We start from the raw sequence: 13,645 nt of genomic DNA on the forward strand, positions 1-13,645 counted from the left end.
ATGTTTTTCTGGGTTGGTATGACTTCCTGGTGGCTTTCCATAGATTCTCAGGTAGCTGGAGCGTCATTAGTCTCGTCTGCTCGTTTGGGGACTAACCTGAAGACATCAGGATTATCCCTGGTATTGCCTAGTATTGCAAAGAGATAAAGAACTCAGATACTTTCCTTCAATCCATCATGAGGCCTTGTTAAACAAAAAAGACTTGGGGGAAGAGAAGATACACAGGTGGGAGTCAACTCCCCTCTTAAATGAAGGGTCGCTGTTTGCCAAACAGTGATCCAGCCTTATACAGTGACCACCCCTCACCCCCAAATGACATCATTACAAAACACAGCAGAAAATTGTTTCCACCTTTTCCAGGGATCTGGCACTGGCACCAGAATTCAATATTGTCCAGTACTCAGAATTCTAAGATCTCTTTTCAGAGGCTTGTAACTAAACACATATGAAGTGGGCATGAGAGAAGAATCCTGAAGAGAATTATTTTGCATTCTTCACAGGGTTTGGAAGCTGATGAAGCTTTAAAAGCCTCCACTAAATATAGAGATTAAAAAATACATTCTTAGTAACTAAATGCAGCAACAGGCCTATGGAGGACACAAAATCTGATCGTTCAGGTAAAGAGAGCTTTGTTGATGTAAAACAGAAGTGGTTTCAGGTTATATCGGTCAGCTTAAATAATTTCCTACCTTTTGACCTCTGTGTAATTTTAAAACTTTCTCTTTTTGAGTCAGTGAATTATTTTTTGGATACAGCTTTTAGCTTTACAGTTAATTCTGGTACTTTGAGAGACTGTTTTCTGTGTCAGTTATATTCACAGGTAGAGAAAACCAACTCAAGGAACAAATTAAGATATTTATTTTTGCTTTGTTACAAATTTGGGGGGGGATTTTCCATTAAATGCATTTAACAGACAACCTATTTGCACTCAGGCCTTTCAGCATTTTAATACGCTAAAATATATACTTTTGGTGCCATACAAATTATGGTTAAAAATAATTCTCAAGGACATACTGAGGGGACAAGAACTTTAAGCAAAATAACTCAAGTTGAAATAGTCAATTCCCTTCAACAGTGGTTTCTATTTCATGAGATCATATTCTTTACACTAGCAAACTATATACAAACAATACCACAAAACTACCATAAGTGCAAAAATGTAAAAAATATACACAAACATATACACAAATTGCCGTGTTTCTGTCTGAGCTACCTTACAGTTAAGAAGTCCAGTACAAATGCATGATTTGTATTTATGTATTTGACTTGTAAGTATCTAATATTTAATTGTAAACAAGATTCAGCATGTAGAGCAACTTAAAACAGTTGTCAGAAGCGTAAATCATGAGGCCTGGAGACTGAAGAACTGTGCACACTAGGATCCCAACTGACATAGATACCCACACTTTTTCTGACTTATCCTGCAGGGGCATTTACGGTACTTAAAAGATTTGGATCTATTCATCTACTCTAAACAAATTCTTGGATTTCATTCTTTTACAAAACGCATACATTTCAATATTCAAAGGAAAATCAGCATCACATTTGCAGGTGTGTAGATTTTCATGTTTGGTAAGAGTATCTTGTTCATTACTATTGAATAGCTTTTTGGTTTATTAAGAAACCTTTCTTGGCAACTCAATTAAGGAACAGTAAATGAAAGCAAGCAATGGATGTTCACAATCAACCACTTAGTGAGCAAATAGAAGCAGACATGTCCCTTAAGCACAGATGAACTCACGGGGGATTTATCCAGTGAGTCACTGACAATGCTGTTCATTAGGCAAGTACACATAGGGCACACTGCACTGCTAAAAACCAGCAGGATTTAGAAGAGATAGTGGAAAGAAAATGGAAGTTGCCTTTGCATTGATGTGATGATTTGCTCGTCTCAGTCACTGCTAAGATTCTTAGCAAGAATGGTTTGTTTATTTTACAAAAGATGGCTATTTTTCAGGTGCTTCCAGGCCACTCATCCATGTTTTATTTGAAACACCTGGATATTTAATAAAATCCAGGAGGATAGTTCTATTAGGATGGTGCTGAGCTAAGTAACAGGAATAACAGTAGTAGTGTCAGGGTGTTTGGAGAGAATTAAAACATTGTCTATGCCAGTTTAAAGCCTCTACAAATATGAAAACTGCCCATATCTATAGCAACTGATTTCAATGGAAAATTCAAGTACAAGAATATTCTTTACAATCTCCTTGCGCTAATGGAAAATACAGTAATGTTATCCATAAGCTTCCATTTCCAGGGAATATGTCTCACTTTGTGTATTTTTTTAAGTGCTTGAAAATTCTTACAGTATTGAGCAGAGCATTTGATGAATCCCTTCTCATACATGATACTTTTTGATTTAAAACACAAGATGAGCCCTACAAGACACATTCTTCAAACTAGTCTTTACACTAAGACTAGTTTGGTAAGTTTTGTGATTTTTTTCGGGTTTTTTTAAACATTTCAAACACTGCAACAATGCAGAAAATATATATACCCAAAACTAGAAAACCATTTCCAAAATAAAATGTTGAAAAAAAATTTAGAATCAATTTCACTGAAAAGCCCCAATAAAGTGCAAGCAGCAAATGAGAGGGTTTACATAGTGAAAAGTGAAGTTTAATAAATTTGTACAATCTGTATTGCTGACAATGAGAGACACGCTATAAAAATGTTTTACCTTGACATCATGCCCTCATATAAAAATATATTCTAGTTACCTTGCAGTACAGTTAGATCTTGACAGAATTGAAAAAGAAAAAAACAATGAAATGCCACTTCTTTTCAGCAGTGTCTGAAAGGCAGAAAATATGTAGATTTATGCTAATTAAGTGGATGAACTGGATTAGCTATTTACTAGTACCAGCTAATTACTAGTATACTAATTCCCATTGAAAAAGGTGCATTGCTACTTACTTGCATTGATTCACCACCACTTCTTGAGAAGGCATTCAGGAGGTGCCACATTGCAAACATGGAACTCATTCCTGTGCAAAATGCTCATGCTTTGAGCTCTCATTAAAGCAAAGCTCTCTAATTACTGAACAGAAGTATGCACTACAGCAAGTATTTTTACATCAGAAAATATTTTAGGTTATTAAATCTGCAGGTATTTTTCCTCTCAAAAGCATCTCCTCCTGCTTGCAAGTCATTTAGCTGAAATAAGCAGGTTTTCAGTGCACCACAACTTCAATGACTCCAGTGAATTGAAACACAACTTTATAATATCACCTGTCACCCTATGCAGGAATTTGTTTTTACCTGGAACTTTGTTTCATGAAAAAAATAGAGCAGACTGCAGAAGTCTTCCCAACAGAGGGGACGTTTTCAAATCATTTACTGTCCAGCCAGATTCTTTGGTGTTCAGGAATACCTAGTATAGTATCAGCATGAACAAGCAGCAATTTTTTTTCCTTCATATACTCCTGCTTGTCCCTTAAGGCCCATCAGCAAAGTTTCTGCTAGAGGCAGGTTAATTGAACAAAGAATGAAAATACTTCCTCATCACCCTTTGAGACTGAAGTCTGATCAATAGCATCTGATGTCCCCCTTTCAGTGGGGATTTTCCACACGGCATATGGGCAGGATTTCCACTTACGACTAGCACAGAACTATAACAAATTTACATACTGGCTAGTCATTAAAGTTTCATCTACTGAAATTCAAAATGAGTACTTTTCTATTCAAAAGAGTCTTTACTCTTTATTCTCCAGTTTTTGCTAATACAAAACAAAAGAAAGTTCATTATTGCACATCTATCGCCAAGACTTTCAACTGCTCCAAAATGGTGCAATGTCAGGTGCTTAGTAAAGCTCTGTGGAGACACAAGTCACCTACTAAATGGTAAATAATGTCAGTACCAACTTGGATTTTAGAAGCTTTGCTGTCCTTTTTTGAAAACCTCTCACCGGTTCCCAGTTTCATTAGGACCCCAAATACTCACTATCAAATAACTGATGACACACAATCTAAAGTATGAATACCTTGTGAGAGCAGCAACTCTCCAACAACATGAACTTTAAATAAAAGCAGATTACTAAAATAAAGTCTGTATAGCCTTCTACTATGAAATTATGAAATAATTTGTTTTTACTTATGATTTTTCATTCTTACAAAGAACTGTTGGCGACAATTAGAATTAACTGTTTTCCTGAACAGTAGATATTTTTAGCATTGTAATTAGTGTAACAGTAGACAAAAAAAAATTTTACATATAATGAGTTTAAATAAATTTAAGACACTTTTCTGTAGGATCATCATCAAATGATGCTCTTTTCAATAATTTGTGTAAGCTTCTAAACCACATAAAGGATAATGCACGTTACATTTTATTCACACTATAAAAAAAGCACAATATACAGGCCATATCCTTTAAAGTGCAACACAACAGAACATTTCTGCAACATTCAGGTTCTTCAAAAACCCACAAAAGTAGGTATTTAATAATTAGGAACAAATTCTGTTCGTAGGTGTATTGACACTGAATCTAAACTCTGAATGGTTATCAAGCTTGTCCTTGCTGTAAGTGCCACGCTAAAAGCGATGCTTATGACCATTAAACAGTATTATCTTATCTGCTTCCATATTAGACAGCCTCATGTCTCATGTCCACAATGAAAGCTTTTATCCTTTAGTCAGTGAAGAGCATCTGCAGAGCCCTTTATTGAAAACAGTTCTTTGACTATGCTCAGAAAACCTCTTTAAAGTCCACTTAGCTTCACCATACAGGCTACTGCTTCAGATGTCAAATCTACCACGAAAAATATGGTAAATGGAGCAGAGCAAGCATGTCTCTGAGTTGGCAGCGCATGCTTCACTATGTTTGGCACTATCTACCAAATGTATTGGTAACACACAGTACAAGCACGTACCAATTCGCTTTTCACTTCATAAATATTTTTGGTTGGATGTTTTGCTAGTAACAGTTGGAAAACCTCATTTGTTCCTGAGATGAGCATGACAAAACAAAGTGAGCTCCATCTAAAGCTGCCAACAGGACATTCTTCTGCATTTCCAGCCTTGCTACCTGCCTGCTGAGCCAGATTTACAATCTCAGTCCTCCCCAAGGCGCCACTTCTGAGATTCTTCTTGACGTACATCTGGCCTGATCTGGTTTCTCATTCCACCCAGGACATTGGAGGTGGCCTCTGTTGCAACAATGAAAGGTTTCACCACGGTTGGTGGGATTTGGCGGAGGACTCCTCCTACTGCTCCAGTGACTCCTCTGTTCTCATGCTCACGAGCAGCAGTCTCATAGATGGTTTGGGCTGTGTCCGTAATCCCCTTTAAGAAAATAAAGGGAATCAGTTACACTAAAAAAGAAAAAGCAACCTCTCCTAGTTTTAAGGGAAATTTTAAACTGCTCAGCATTTTTCTTCTTGGTGATTTGTATTTTAACTGTAGTAAAACAATACTGATATAAATACGATTTAGTTCCTTCAATGAGGCATAAAATAACACTCCTATGGACTCAGAGATGTAAGTATTTCATTTCATATGGTGGCATATCTTGTGCATAAAGGCAGAAACTTTGGGGTACTGTAAACTACTGAAAAAATGACAAAATTCTCCGGAAACTCAGCTGACACCTTACTTCATAGACACTACATAAGGTGCAACAAACAAAGTAAAATACGAAATATAATAAAAACAGGTCAGCATTCTAATTTATAATACTCTGTCATAGTAGAGAAAGGTTTCACTTCTTTTAATCCTGCTTTATGCTTAAACTCTACTTCCCTCACAATTAACAGCAACTGCAAAGGTGGTTGAGCAGAAAGGGAAGGGAAGGAAAGGTTGGATGATACAGCACAGGAAATCAAGTTTACATGGCTCAGAATAATTGTAAGCCATCACTCAAGTCCTGCTCACATTCATCTGCCTGACATCTTACGTTTCTCCTTTTTCCATTCCAGATTTCTGTTGGTTTAAGATAATTGATGAAGACAGTCTTGTTCAAAGCTGAAACCTCCTTCTCCATTTGCTCAGCCTAAACTAACATCTGTTATTTTGTAATGCCATTTTAGGAAATATTCTTAACTTTGGTTCCCAACAATTGGTTCTGCACTCACCTCTTTCACAACACTGTAGGCTTTGGCTACCCCCTCCCGCAGGTCGACCGGCTGAGGAGCCAGGCGATGGCGAGGGAACCGTTTGATCTTTTTTGCTTCAATGAAGGTAGGCCCTGGTGATACCATGTCATAAGCAGTTTCTGCAGCTGCCTGCACATCAGGAGCAAATGCAAAACACGTGTTATAGCACCTGATCACGAATTTTAACTACTAATATGGTGATGTCACTGAAATAAAAGAATTCTTATTCCATAAATAATATTCATTTGCATCAGATTACAGTTTTGTATAAGAACTTCTGGAATGTGCAGCTCTAACTATACATTAATTCCATAATGAAGGAATGAATGTTGTAGGTTTGGGTGGGGTTTTCTCTCCTCCTAATTGTTATCTCTTCAAAGGCATCCTCTAAACTGCATAAAATGCTCAAGATAGAAACTGAACATTTGATCAACGATTTATAAACGCACAAGCACACATATAATCCCACTTGTGATTAACAGCACTGGTTTTCTGACTATATATGTCTAAGCTAAGGTATATATATTATTTTTGCAAGATTAGGTGGTAAAAGTATATTTTCACTGTATTTTTTATATTAAGAAACATAAATTTATTAACACTTTAATCCAAGATTCCCTTAGTGTTAAATGCAGGAAGATTTACAGACATTGTGTAGATCTACAGAAATAGTATTAGTTTGGGTTTTTGAGGGGGTTTTTTGGCTGGTTTTGTGGGCTTGTTTTTTTAAAAATAAGCACAGAGAAGCTGACGTTTTATAAAAAGGTAAGAATCTACTACTGGATAACACACATGCAACAAAGAACTCATCTTTCTCAGTATCAGTGATTTTTTTAGAGAAGCTGAACATTTTCATATTAAACTGCACATTGCAATGCATTAAAGACATTAAGAAACAAGCAACAGCTTCCATGTTCAGCAGTATTTTAACAGAGTTTTCTAACCATTGCATTTGATACCATAGTGCTCACCTCACAGACTGCTGCAAACTTTGTCCAGTCTCTGCTTTCCTATTTATACAGCTGCCTTTTCTTTTTAATAGATGCTCCCTAGCTTAAATCTATAGCATTTAGACATTAGCTTAATACAGAGCACTTACAAGACACACTTTTCATTTCATTTTACACCTAACTTCTGGAGTAATACACTCTACCTGTATAGTCTGAACCATTCTGTTTGTCAGCTCCAGTGCTGCCATGGCAGTGGAAGTACCAAAAGAAGCTGCTCCTCTTTGAAAGCCTCTGACAATACAACCGTCCTTGCGGTACTGCTCTATTGGCAGCCACACCAGGTCTTTCAGACCTTGCACTGAAAATGAAGACACAACACCCAAGTCAGACAGTTCTCTTACGTATGCAGAATGCCTTGAAAGGAAGTGAAAACAAAGAGTCAACATGGTTTGTGTTGGTTTTTTGAGAGGGGAGAGGTGTTCTCTGGTTTTTAAAGAAACAAACACATTCATAGGTAGCTGAACAAAAGTAAGAATTAACTTACCTAACTGCACAAGCGAATGCATAGGCCCTACTCCTCCCAAAATTCCTGGTAGCTGGTTTTTCTTTATATCATTAAGCCATTCACTGATGGCATAGGAGAATAATTTATCCACACCTAATAAACTAAAGTAAATACAAGGATTAATTTTTTTAATTAAACAATTCCTAATAAGATAAATGCATTCATTATTCACTGATATAAAAGATGTCATTTAAACAAAAGGAAAGCTTCATCAAATGTCTTTTGTTGCTGTTGGCTAAGCCAAGTATTTAAATTGTACGTGCTTCATAAAACAAACTCAAAACTGCATAATCACATCCAGTTCCATAGGAAGTGAACATGAAACTAAAATGAAAGTTTATCATCAAGAATAGCACATATATTAAATTCTGTTCTGAGTCAGACGTTCTTGAATTATATACATTTGAAAAAAACCTAGAATCAAAAAGTATTCTGGATTTTAGAAGGGCATCTTAAGAGGAAATTTGCTTTACATTTGCAAATTTGCAATAGCAGTGTTGATCTACATTTTGAGAAACTTACCCATGTCTATAGCAAAGCCTCTTCAGCTTTAATTCTGAGCAGTTCAACTGAGCAAGCCCAATAAGAATCCCAGCTAATGTTCCCTGTAAGTGAAATATTTTGTTATCACATACATTTACTCAACCCATACAACCTGTGAGAAATAATTCCATCATCTCAACTCTTACTTACAAGTATTCTGTCTAAATATTCTCTCCCAGTCTCCCAAATGTGACTCGTCACAGTGCTATGAATCATGTTACATGGAAACTTGCAAAAAAGGAAACTTGGCTTAACCTGCTACTCAAAGAAAAATACTGGGATACAGGAGGGCTTCTTCAGAAATAATAAACTATAATAAATTATGCAAACATAGTTCTGGCTTTAGTGTATTCCAGGCATTCTAAAGCTACCATATTTCATGTTTCATTTCTGATATCTCGGCAAATTCAAGAGGCTCCTGCTTTCCATATTTTCTTACTGATTTGCCATGATAAAGTACAAGTCTTGTGTGCAAACAGCATTTTTTCATGTCGGATTCTAAACTCAGTGTGATAAAGAATGCACATTTTAACATGAACCGTGGGCATTTTTTTCATCTGTAACAAATTCTGCCATTGCCACTGAGGCCTATATATTACTAGACTGCAAGGAAAGGAAACAAGGACAATAAACAACAATATTTTGTTCTGGCATCAATGAGGAAAAAATAAAATAAAAATGCACAATTATGGCATCAGGCAGCGATATCATACTTTGAGGGGCACTGCAGCTCTACACTATGATTTCAAGCCAACCATGGAGCTCACAAATGTGACATTCAAGTTCTATCCTGGATTAATCATATTGGGGTATCCACCCCTAGTTTTCCAATTAGGAGTGAAACGAGGTTAAGCTTTACTAAAACTAAGGCGGGGGGGAAGTGTTTTATATTTGTCACAATGGCATCGTTAATGAGTAGGGAGCATAAAAATATACCCCCATTCATGAGGAGCAGGGAGGGGAGAGCAAAACAAACAGCATCAAGATCTTGTTCTATAGTATCAGCATTATACACAAACCTGATCCATTGAGACATGCTTGCCATGGTAATCAAGCCGTATTGGAACTTCTGATGTAAAGCGAAATTCTCTGGGACATAGAAAGGAAATATTATAGTGAGAAACATGAAAAGGAAATGAAATTATCCTTCTGAAAAGAAACTCATGGTTTCCCACTCTGCTGGAATAGGATATCATACCCTTTTCTGTAAAACATAAATCTTTCTGTTACGGTGTTAGTACTTCAGAATAAATGTACAAAATACAATGGCAAATTCAGCTTTTCTTGGTTTATTTACATCTATTTCAGGTCAGCATTTGTAATAAATTTTAAAGTCTTGCAAATGTGTTACTAATCCTCCAAGTGAAAATGTTAAAAAAAAACCCCAAAACCAAGCAAACACACAAAATGATGATACTGTGGGCAATATTTGCTTTCTACAAGCAGCCAATAAACAAAAAAATGCACCTTGCCTGAAGGACTGGAATAATTTATTACCACACTTTCTTAAAATTTTTTGTAACAAAAGTTTACCTGAAAAATACTGGCTGATCACTGTACGATGTTGTTTCTTGTGAGAACTGATCATCCTGTCCATTAACCACATCCATGGAATCAATGCTGCCATTCTCATTTGCTTGCTTGTGTGATGCAAAAGAAATGACTGGACTTGGTTCCTTAAGGCTGCTGACGTGCCTGGGCAAACTACACGTAACTTCAGCACCAGGAGACTTTTTGACTAAGAAAAGAAGTTACACACAGTAAAGTGATTCATATTTTTCACAGTGATTACACAGAGATTGTATTACACAATTACTGCATCCTTAGTAAGTTCTAATGCTTATTAGTAGGAATTAGCAGGGTAATATTTAGATTCTCTCCGTTTTTGATAGAAGTTATTACATGCAGCTGAAGTTGAGGTTAGTGCATCAGCATAAATAATGTATCTGGTTCTAATGGCAGTACTGTGAGTGCTTCATCACCTATGCATTTCAGCATGACACCCCAACAGGAATAGGTAAAGAAAGTATAGCTGCTAAGAAATATCCAAATATACTTAATAGTGGAAATGTGCTTTTCAATATATACTGCTTTTGCATAAGATAATGTAATTGATAAGAAGTACTGCTTCAATAATAGCTTGAAGTTGTCTAATACAGAATTCAATTTTATAAATAAGCAGGACAATGTATTAGTTTTATCTAATAATAACGCCCAATAGCATATGCAGCCCTCAATTTTTCCAGAAGCTCTTATTAAATATGCTCCAATTTTGGTTCAACCTCCTTTTAGAAAATTAAGATTGTGGCTGTCAAAGACCTTTGTTCATATTTCTAAAATAAAAAGCTTAAATACCAAAGGCTTTTGAGTTCTAAAAAAAAAATCAGTCATTAACGTTAGTGCTCAAACCCCAACACAAGTTTTTATACACACAAGATTCACATGTGAATTTATAGACATGTACCCAAATTAAAGGACAAAGAAGCAGCACTTTTATGTTAGATTTTTTTAGAAATATACCTTCAGGATCTGGAGTAACTAAGAGTTCTACTTCTGTAGAAAGGCTAGTGAAAAAGTCCTTCAGGAAAAACAAGGCATCCTAATAGCAAAAAGTAAAATAGAATCAAGTTAAAATAAATACAAAGACCTAATTCTCTAAAAACATTATCTACAATTCCAGATCTATTTCTATGCAGATATGAAAAAAAACTTTCTTTTTTCTTTTTGATCCTTTAACATATGTATAAACCACAAAGAAATCTAGGACAGAAACCAGAAGACCCTCTTAGCCTCTGCACCCTGTTCCATATAACAGGATTTAATGATCTATCTAGCTTGGTCTTAAAAATTCAGGGTTATTTTCATAATTTCTACTCTCATTTTTGAGACTGTTCCAGTACTGAGTTCCAGAACTCAGTTATAAACTTTTCTCTGATTTGCAGTAGAAGGTATTTAAATATAGTTTATATTCCTCTCTAGGACTGTGAAAGTCAATCAAATCATTACAAATCAGGGTTCCTCTCTGCTTCATTAAAAGTCATTCATATCTATGGTATTCATGTCTTAATAATGCCATAAAGCTATTACATCCCAGCTTTCTTTTCAGACAGATGCATTACACTGGTGCTTTATTCATCTTATCATTGATGACAACCGGACTTTCTTTTCCATTTCAACTTCCAGCTGATAAAACTAACAGCTTAAGCAGTAATAACAAGTATTTCTAATAACTGCATGCTGCCCTATGCTTCCAAAAAAGCTGTGGTTAATTTCATAGAAGTTGTAAAGGTGAATTTTGTTTATGGTACAAAACATAAAAGACTCAAAAAGTAACCAAGAAGGAACATATTTCCTCCCTAGATGGCAGCATTTCCAGGCCATTTTTTCCTAGACAAAATTACTGCACACTAGACAGAGCTCAGTTTTGCTAAGAGTGAAATGAAAACCTGGTCTCTAATGTGTGTTGAAAGAAAGAAAAGGTATGGAAGTCCTAATTATGCTCCTAAAAAATCCAAACCCCACATAGCTCTCTGAAGATGACAAATTAAAGAAGAAATGCTTCTAACTGCACTTCACATTTCCCAGCACAAACATATAGAGCTCTTACTGCTTTAGAAAAACCCCAGTGTTTCTTGAATATATCAAAAATACCTTGCACAAAGCCCTGCTAAAGAAAGTAAACAATTTCTGCTTTTCCTGCCACTGCAGTTGCTAGCAAGACAAAGACTTCAGGTTACAGAAGCATTTCTCAAGTGTCAAGTGCCCTTGACCAACATGTTGTGAGCCACTTTAGGATTAATGATTAATCTTATTAAATTAAAAACAATGAAGTCACTTTATGAACAAACAAAACCAGATCATTCAAGAGTAAGTAGTTATTTTTAAAAGCTGTGACTCCAAGCCCTTTGAGATTATCAGAAGTTCCAGGAGGAAAACTGACTGAGAAAATAGTTTTGTCTAAGATATTCTTAGTTTTTAAATTAAAAAAAAAAAATTGTCTTTGTAATAGCTGGAGCAGAAAGCAAGTTCTAGCATGGATATAAATGAAACAACAGAGATCCAAAGATTAAATAAAAAAGGTATCACACCAAGAAAATGTAAAATGTAAAAGATGCACGATGGCTAAAAGTATCTGGTTAAAAGAAACCCCAGGTATCATTCAATAAAGAAAAAATTATTTTATTTTTTGCCCTGGCACAACCGACCTGGTCAATATTGAGGCGAAGTGGCATTAGTGAAACACGTAAACAACATTCCTGTGGGGATCTGCCAGACTCTGGACGGACATGTAAAGCTTTCACTGTTAACTGAAAAAAACCAACAAGACAAATAAAACCACTAACATTCACAATTATTAAATCTCAGAACACCAGCTAGGAAAAACATTTACTGCTAAATCTCTGTACTAGTATGATTCCACTTAGCAATTACAGTATTGAATGAAAACTTACTCTGAATGTTATAAAAAAATAAAATTAAAAGAAACCCCCCAAAAAATTACTAAATCCCTAAATCCTTTATAGAACCAGTAAGACTGCTGTTTACCATAAAAATACAAATCTGCATGTGAAATTGTGAAAGGTACCAAAGTAGTCCTGCACATCTGTTTTTTTTAACTAACAATCTCACACCCATTAATGCCTGACATGCTGACAATCAAACTGACTTTTGAATTAGCCTTAATATCCACAAAGAGTCAAGCAAATAACTATCAACAAATTACATTACTTCAACGTTGCACGAGCTCATGTCTCTGCTTCTGCAAGATCAGAAGTGCACATGGCCCCCACAATGATAATTCTACCACTATAATTGTAAGAAATTAACATTTCATAGCTATACCATGTTTGAATGTGCTTTTCTGGGCATCTCCTTACTGCAGTAGAGATAGAGAAATTTATTCATTTGTGATGTAGCTAAGCGATCTCTGATCTCCAGGTCTTGAACAATAAAAACTTGTCGTGACACTGGCTGCTCCAACAGACAAGATTCACCTTCTGCACCACCTGGAGGATACACCTCATGTTGGAATTTCACCTTTTAAAATGAAAGAAAACCAGCACAATCAGCTTCATTGATAAACACCATTTAACAGCAGAATAGTTCTTTAAAAAAATAAACAAAAATCAGGGAAGTATACCACATATAAGAACTTTTTAAACTGTCTACTATTTTAAATTTACAGAAATACTATTAAGATTTCTGAACACTATTCAGGTTTTTACTTATCTAGCAGTAGAAATCTTCCAATTTCTAGTTCCAAAATTGTTTGTATTTTAGCATGCAAATTCAAGCCAAAATAAAGAATACTGACTCTTTGATAAGGAAATTTTACTGACGTACGATAAGGAATCAATTTCACTTTCTTTAACATTGACTCAGCTTTTTCCTCTCAATCCTGACATCTTTCTTACTTTATGGTGAAGCCTGTACCAGACAACCTTGCAGTTCTTGAATCTGCAGCCTTTAATACTTAAAAAAATGTTTCTTCCCTA

At 35.6% G+C, this 13,645-nt stretch overlaps 1 protein-coding gene across 2 annotated transcripts in view; it reads right to left on the bottom strand.

The window, feature by feature from the left end:
• Window positions 1–835: 835 nt before the first annotated feature.
• ATG2B (autophagy related 2B) overlaps window positions 836–13,645 on the bottom strand; it is a 45,176-nt gene continuing 32,366 nt past the window's right edge. For both annotated transcript variants that reach the window (XM_036383182.2, XM_036383181.2), the window contains exons 33-42: window positions 12,993–13,187; window positions 12,356–12,457; window positions 10,671–10,749; window positions 9,684–9,888; window positions 9,170–9,239; window positions 8,130–8,212; window positions 7,587–7,708; window positions 7,246–7,400; window positions 6,072–6,221; window positions 836–5,283 (exon numbers count right to left, since the gene is read on the bottom strand). In XM_036383182.2, coding sequence (XP_036239075.1) covers window positions 5,053–5,283; window positions 6,072–6,221; window positions 7,246–7,400; window positions 7,587–7,708; window positions 8,130–8,212; window positions 9,170–9,239; window positions 9,684–9,888; window positions 10,671–10,749; window positions 12,356–12,457; window positions 12,993–13,187 — 1,392 coding nt within the window. In that variant the 3' untranslated portion in view covers window positions 836–5,052. The remainder of the gene's footprint in view (window positions 5,284–6,071; window positions 6,222–7,245; window positions 7,401–7,586; window positions 7,709–8,129; window positions 8,213–9,169; window positions 9,240–9,683; window positions 9,889–10,670; window positions 10,750–12,355; window positions 12,458–12,992; window positions 13,188–13,645) is intronic.

The sequence above is a fragment of the Molothrus ater genome, chromosome 6 (genome assembly GCF_012460135.2).
Source record: "Molothrus ater isolate BHLD 08-10-18 breed brown headed cowbird chromosome 6, BPBGC_Mater_1.1, whole genome shotgun sequence".
Taxonomy (NCBI): domain Eukaryota; kingdom Metazoa; phylum Chordata; class Aves; order Passeriformes; family Icteridae; genus Molothrus; species Molothrus ater.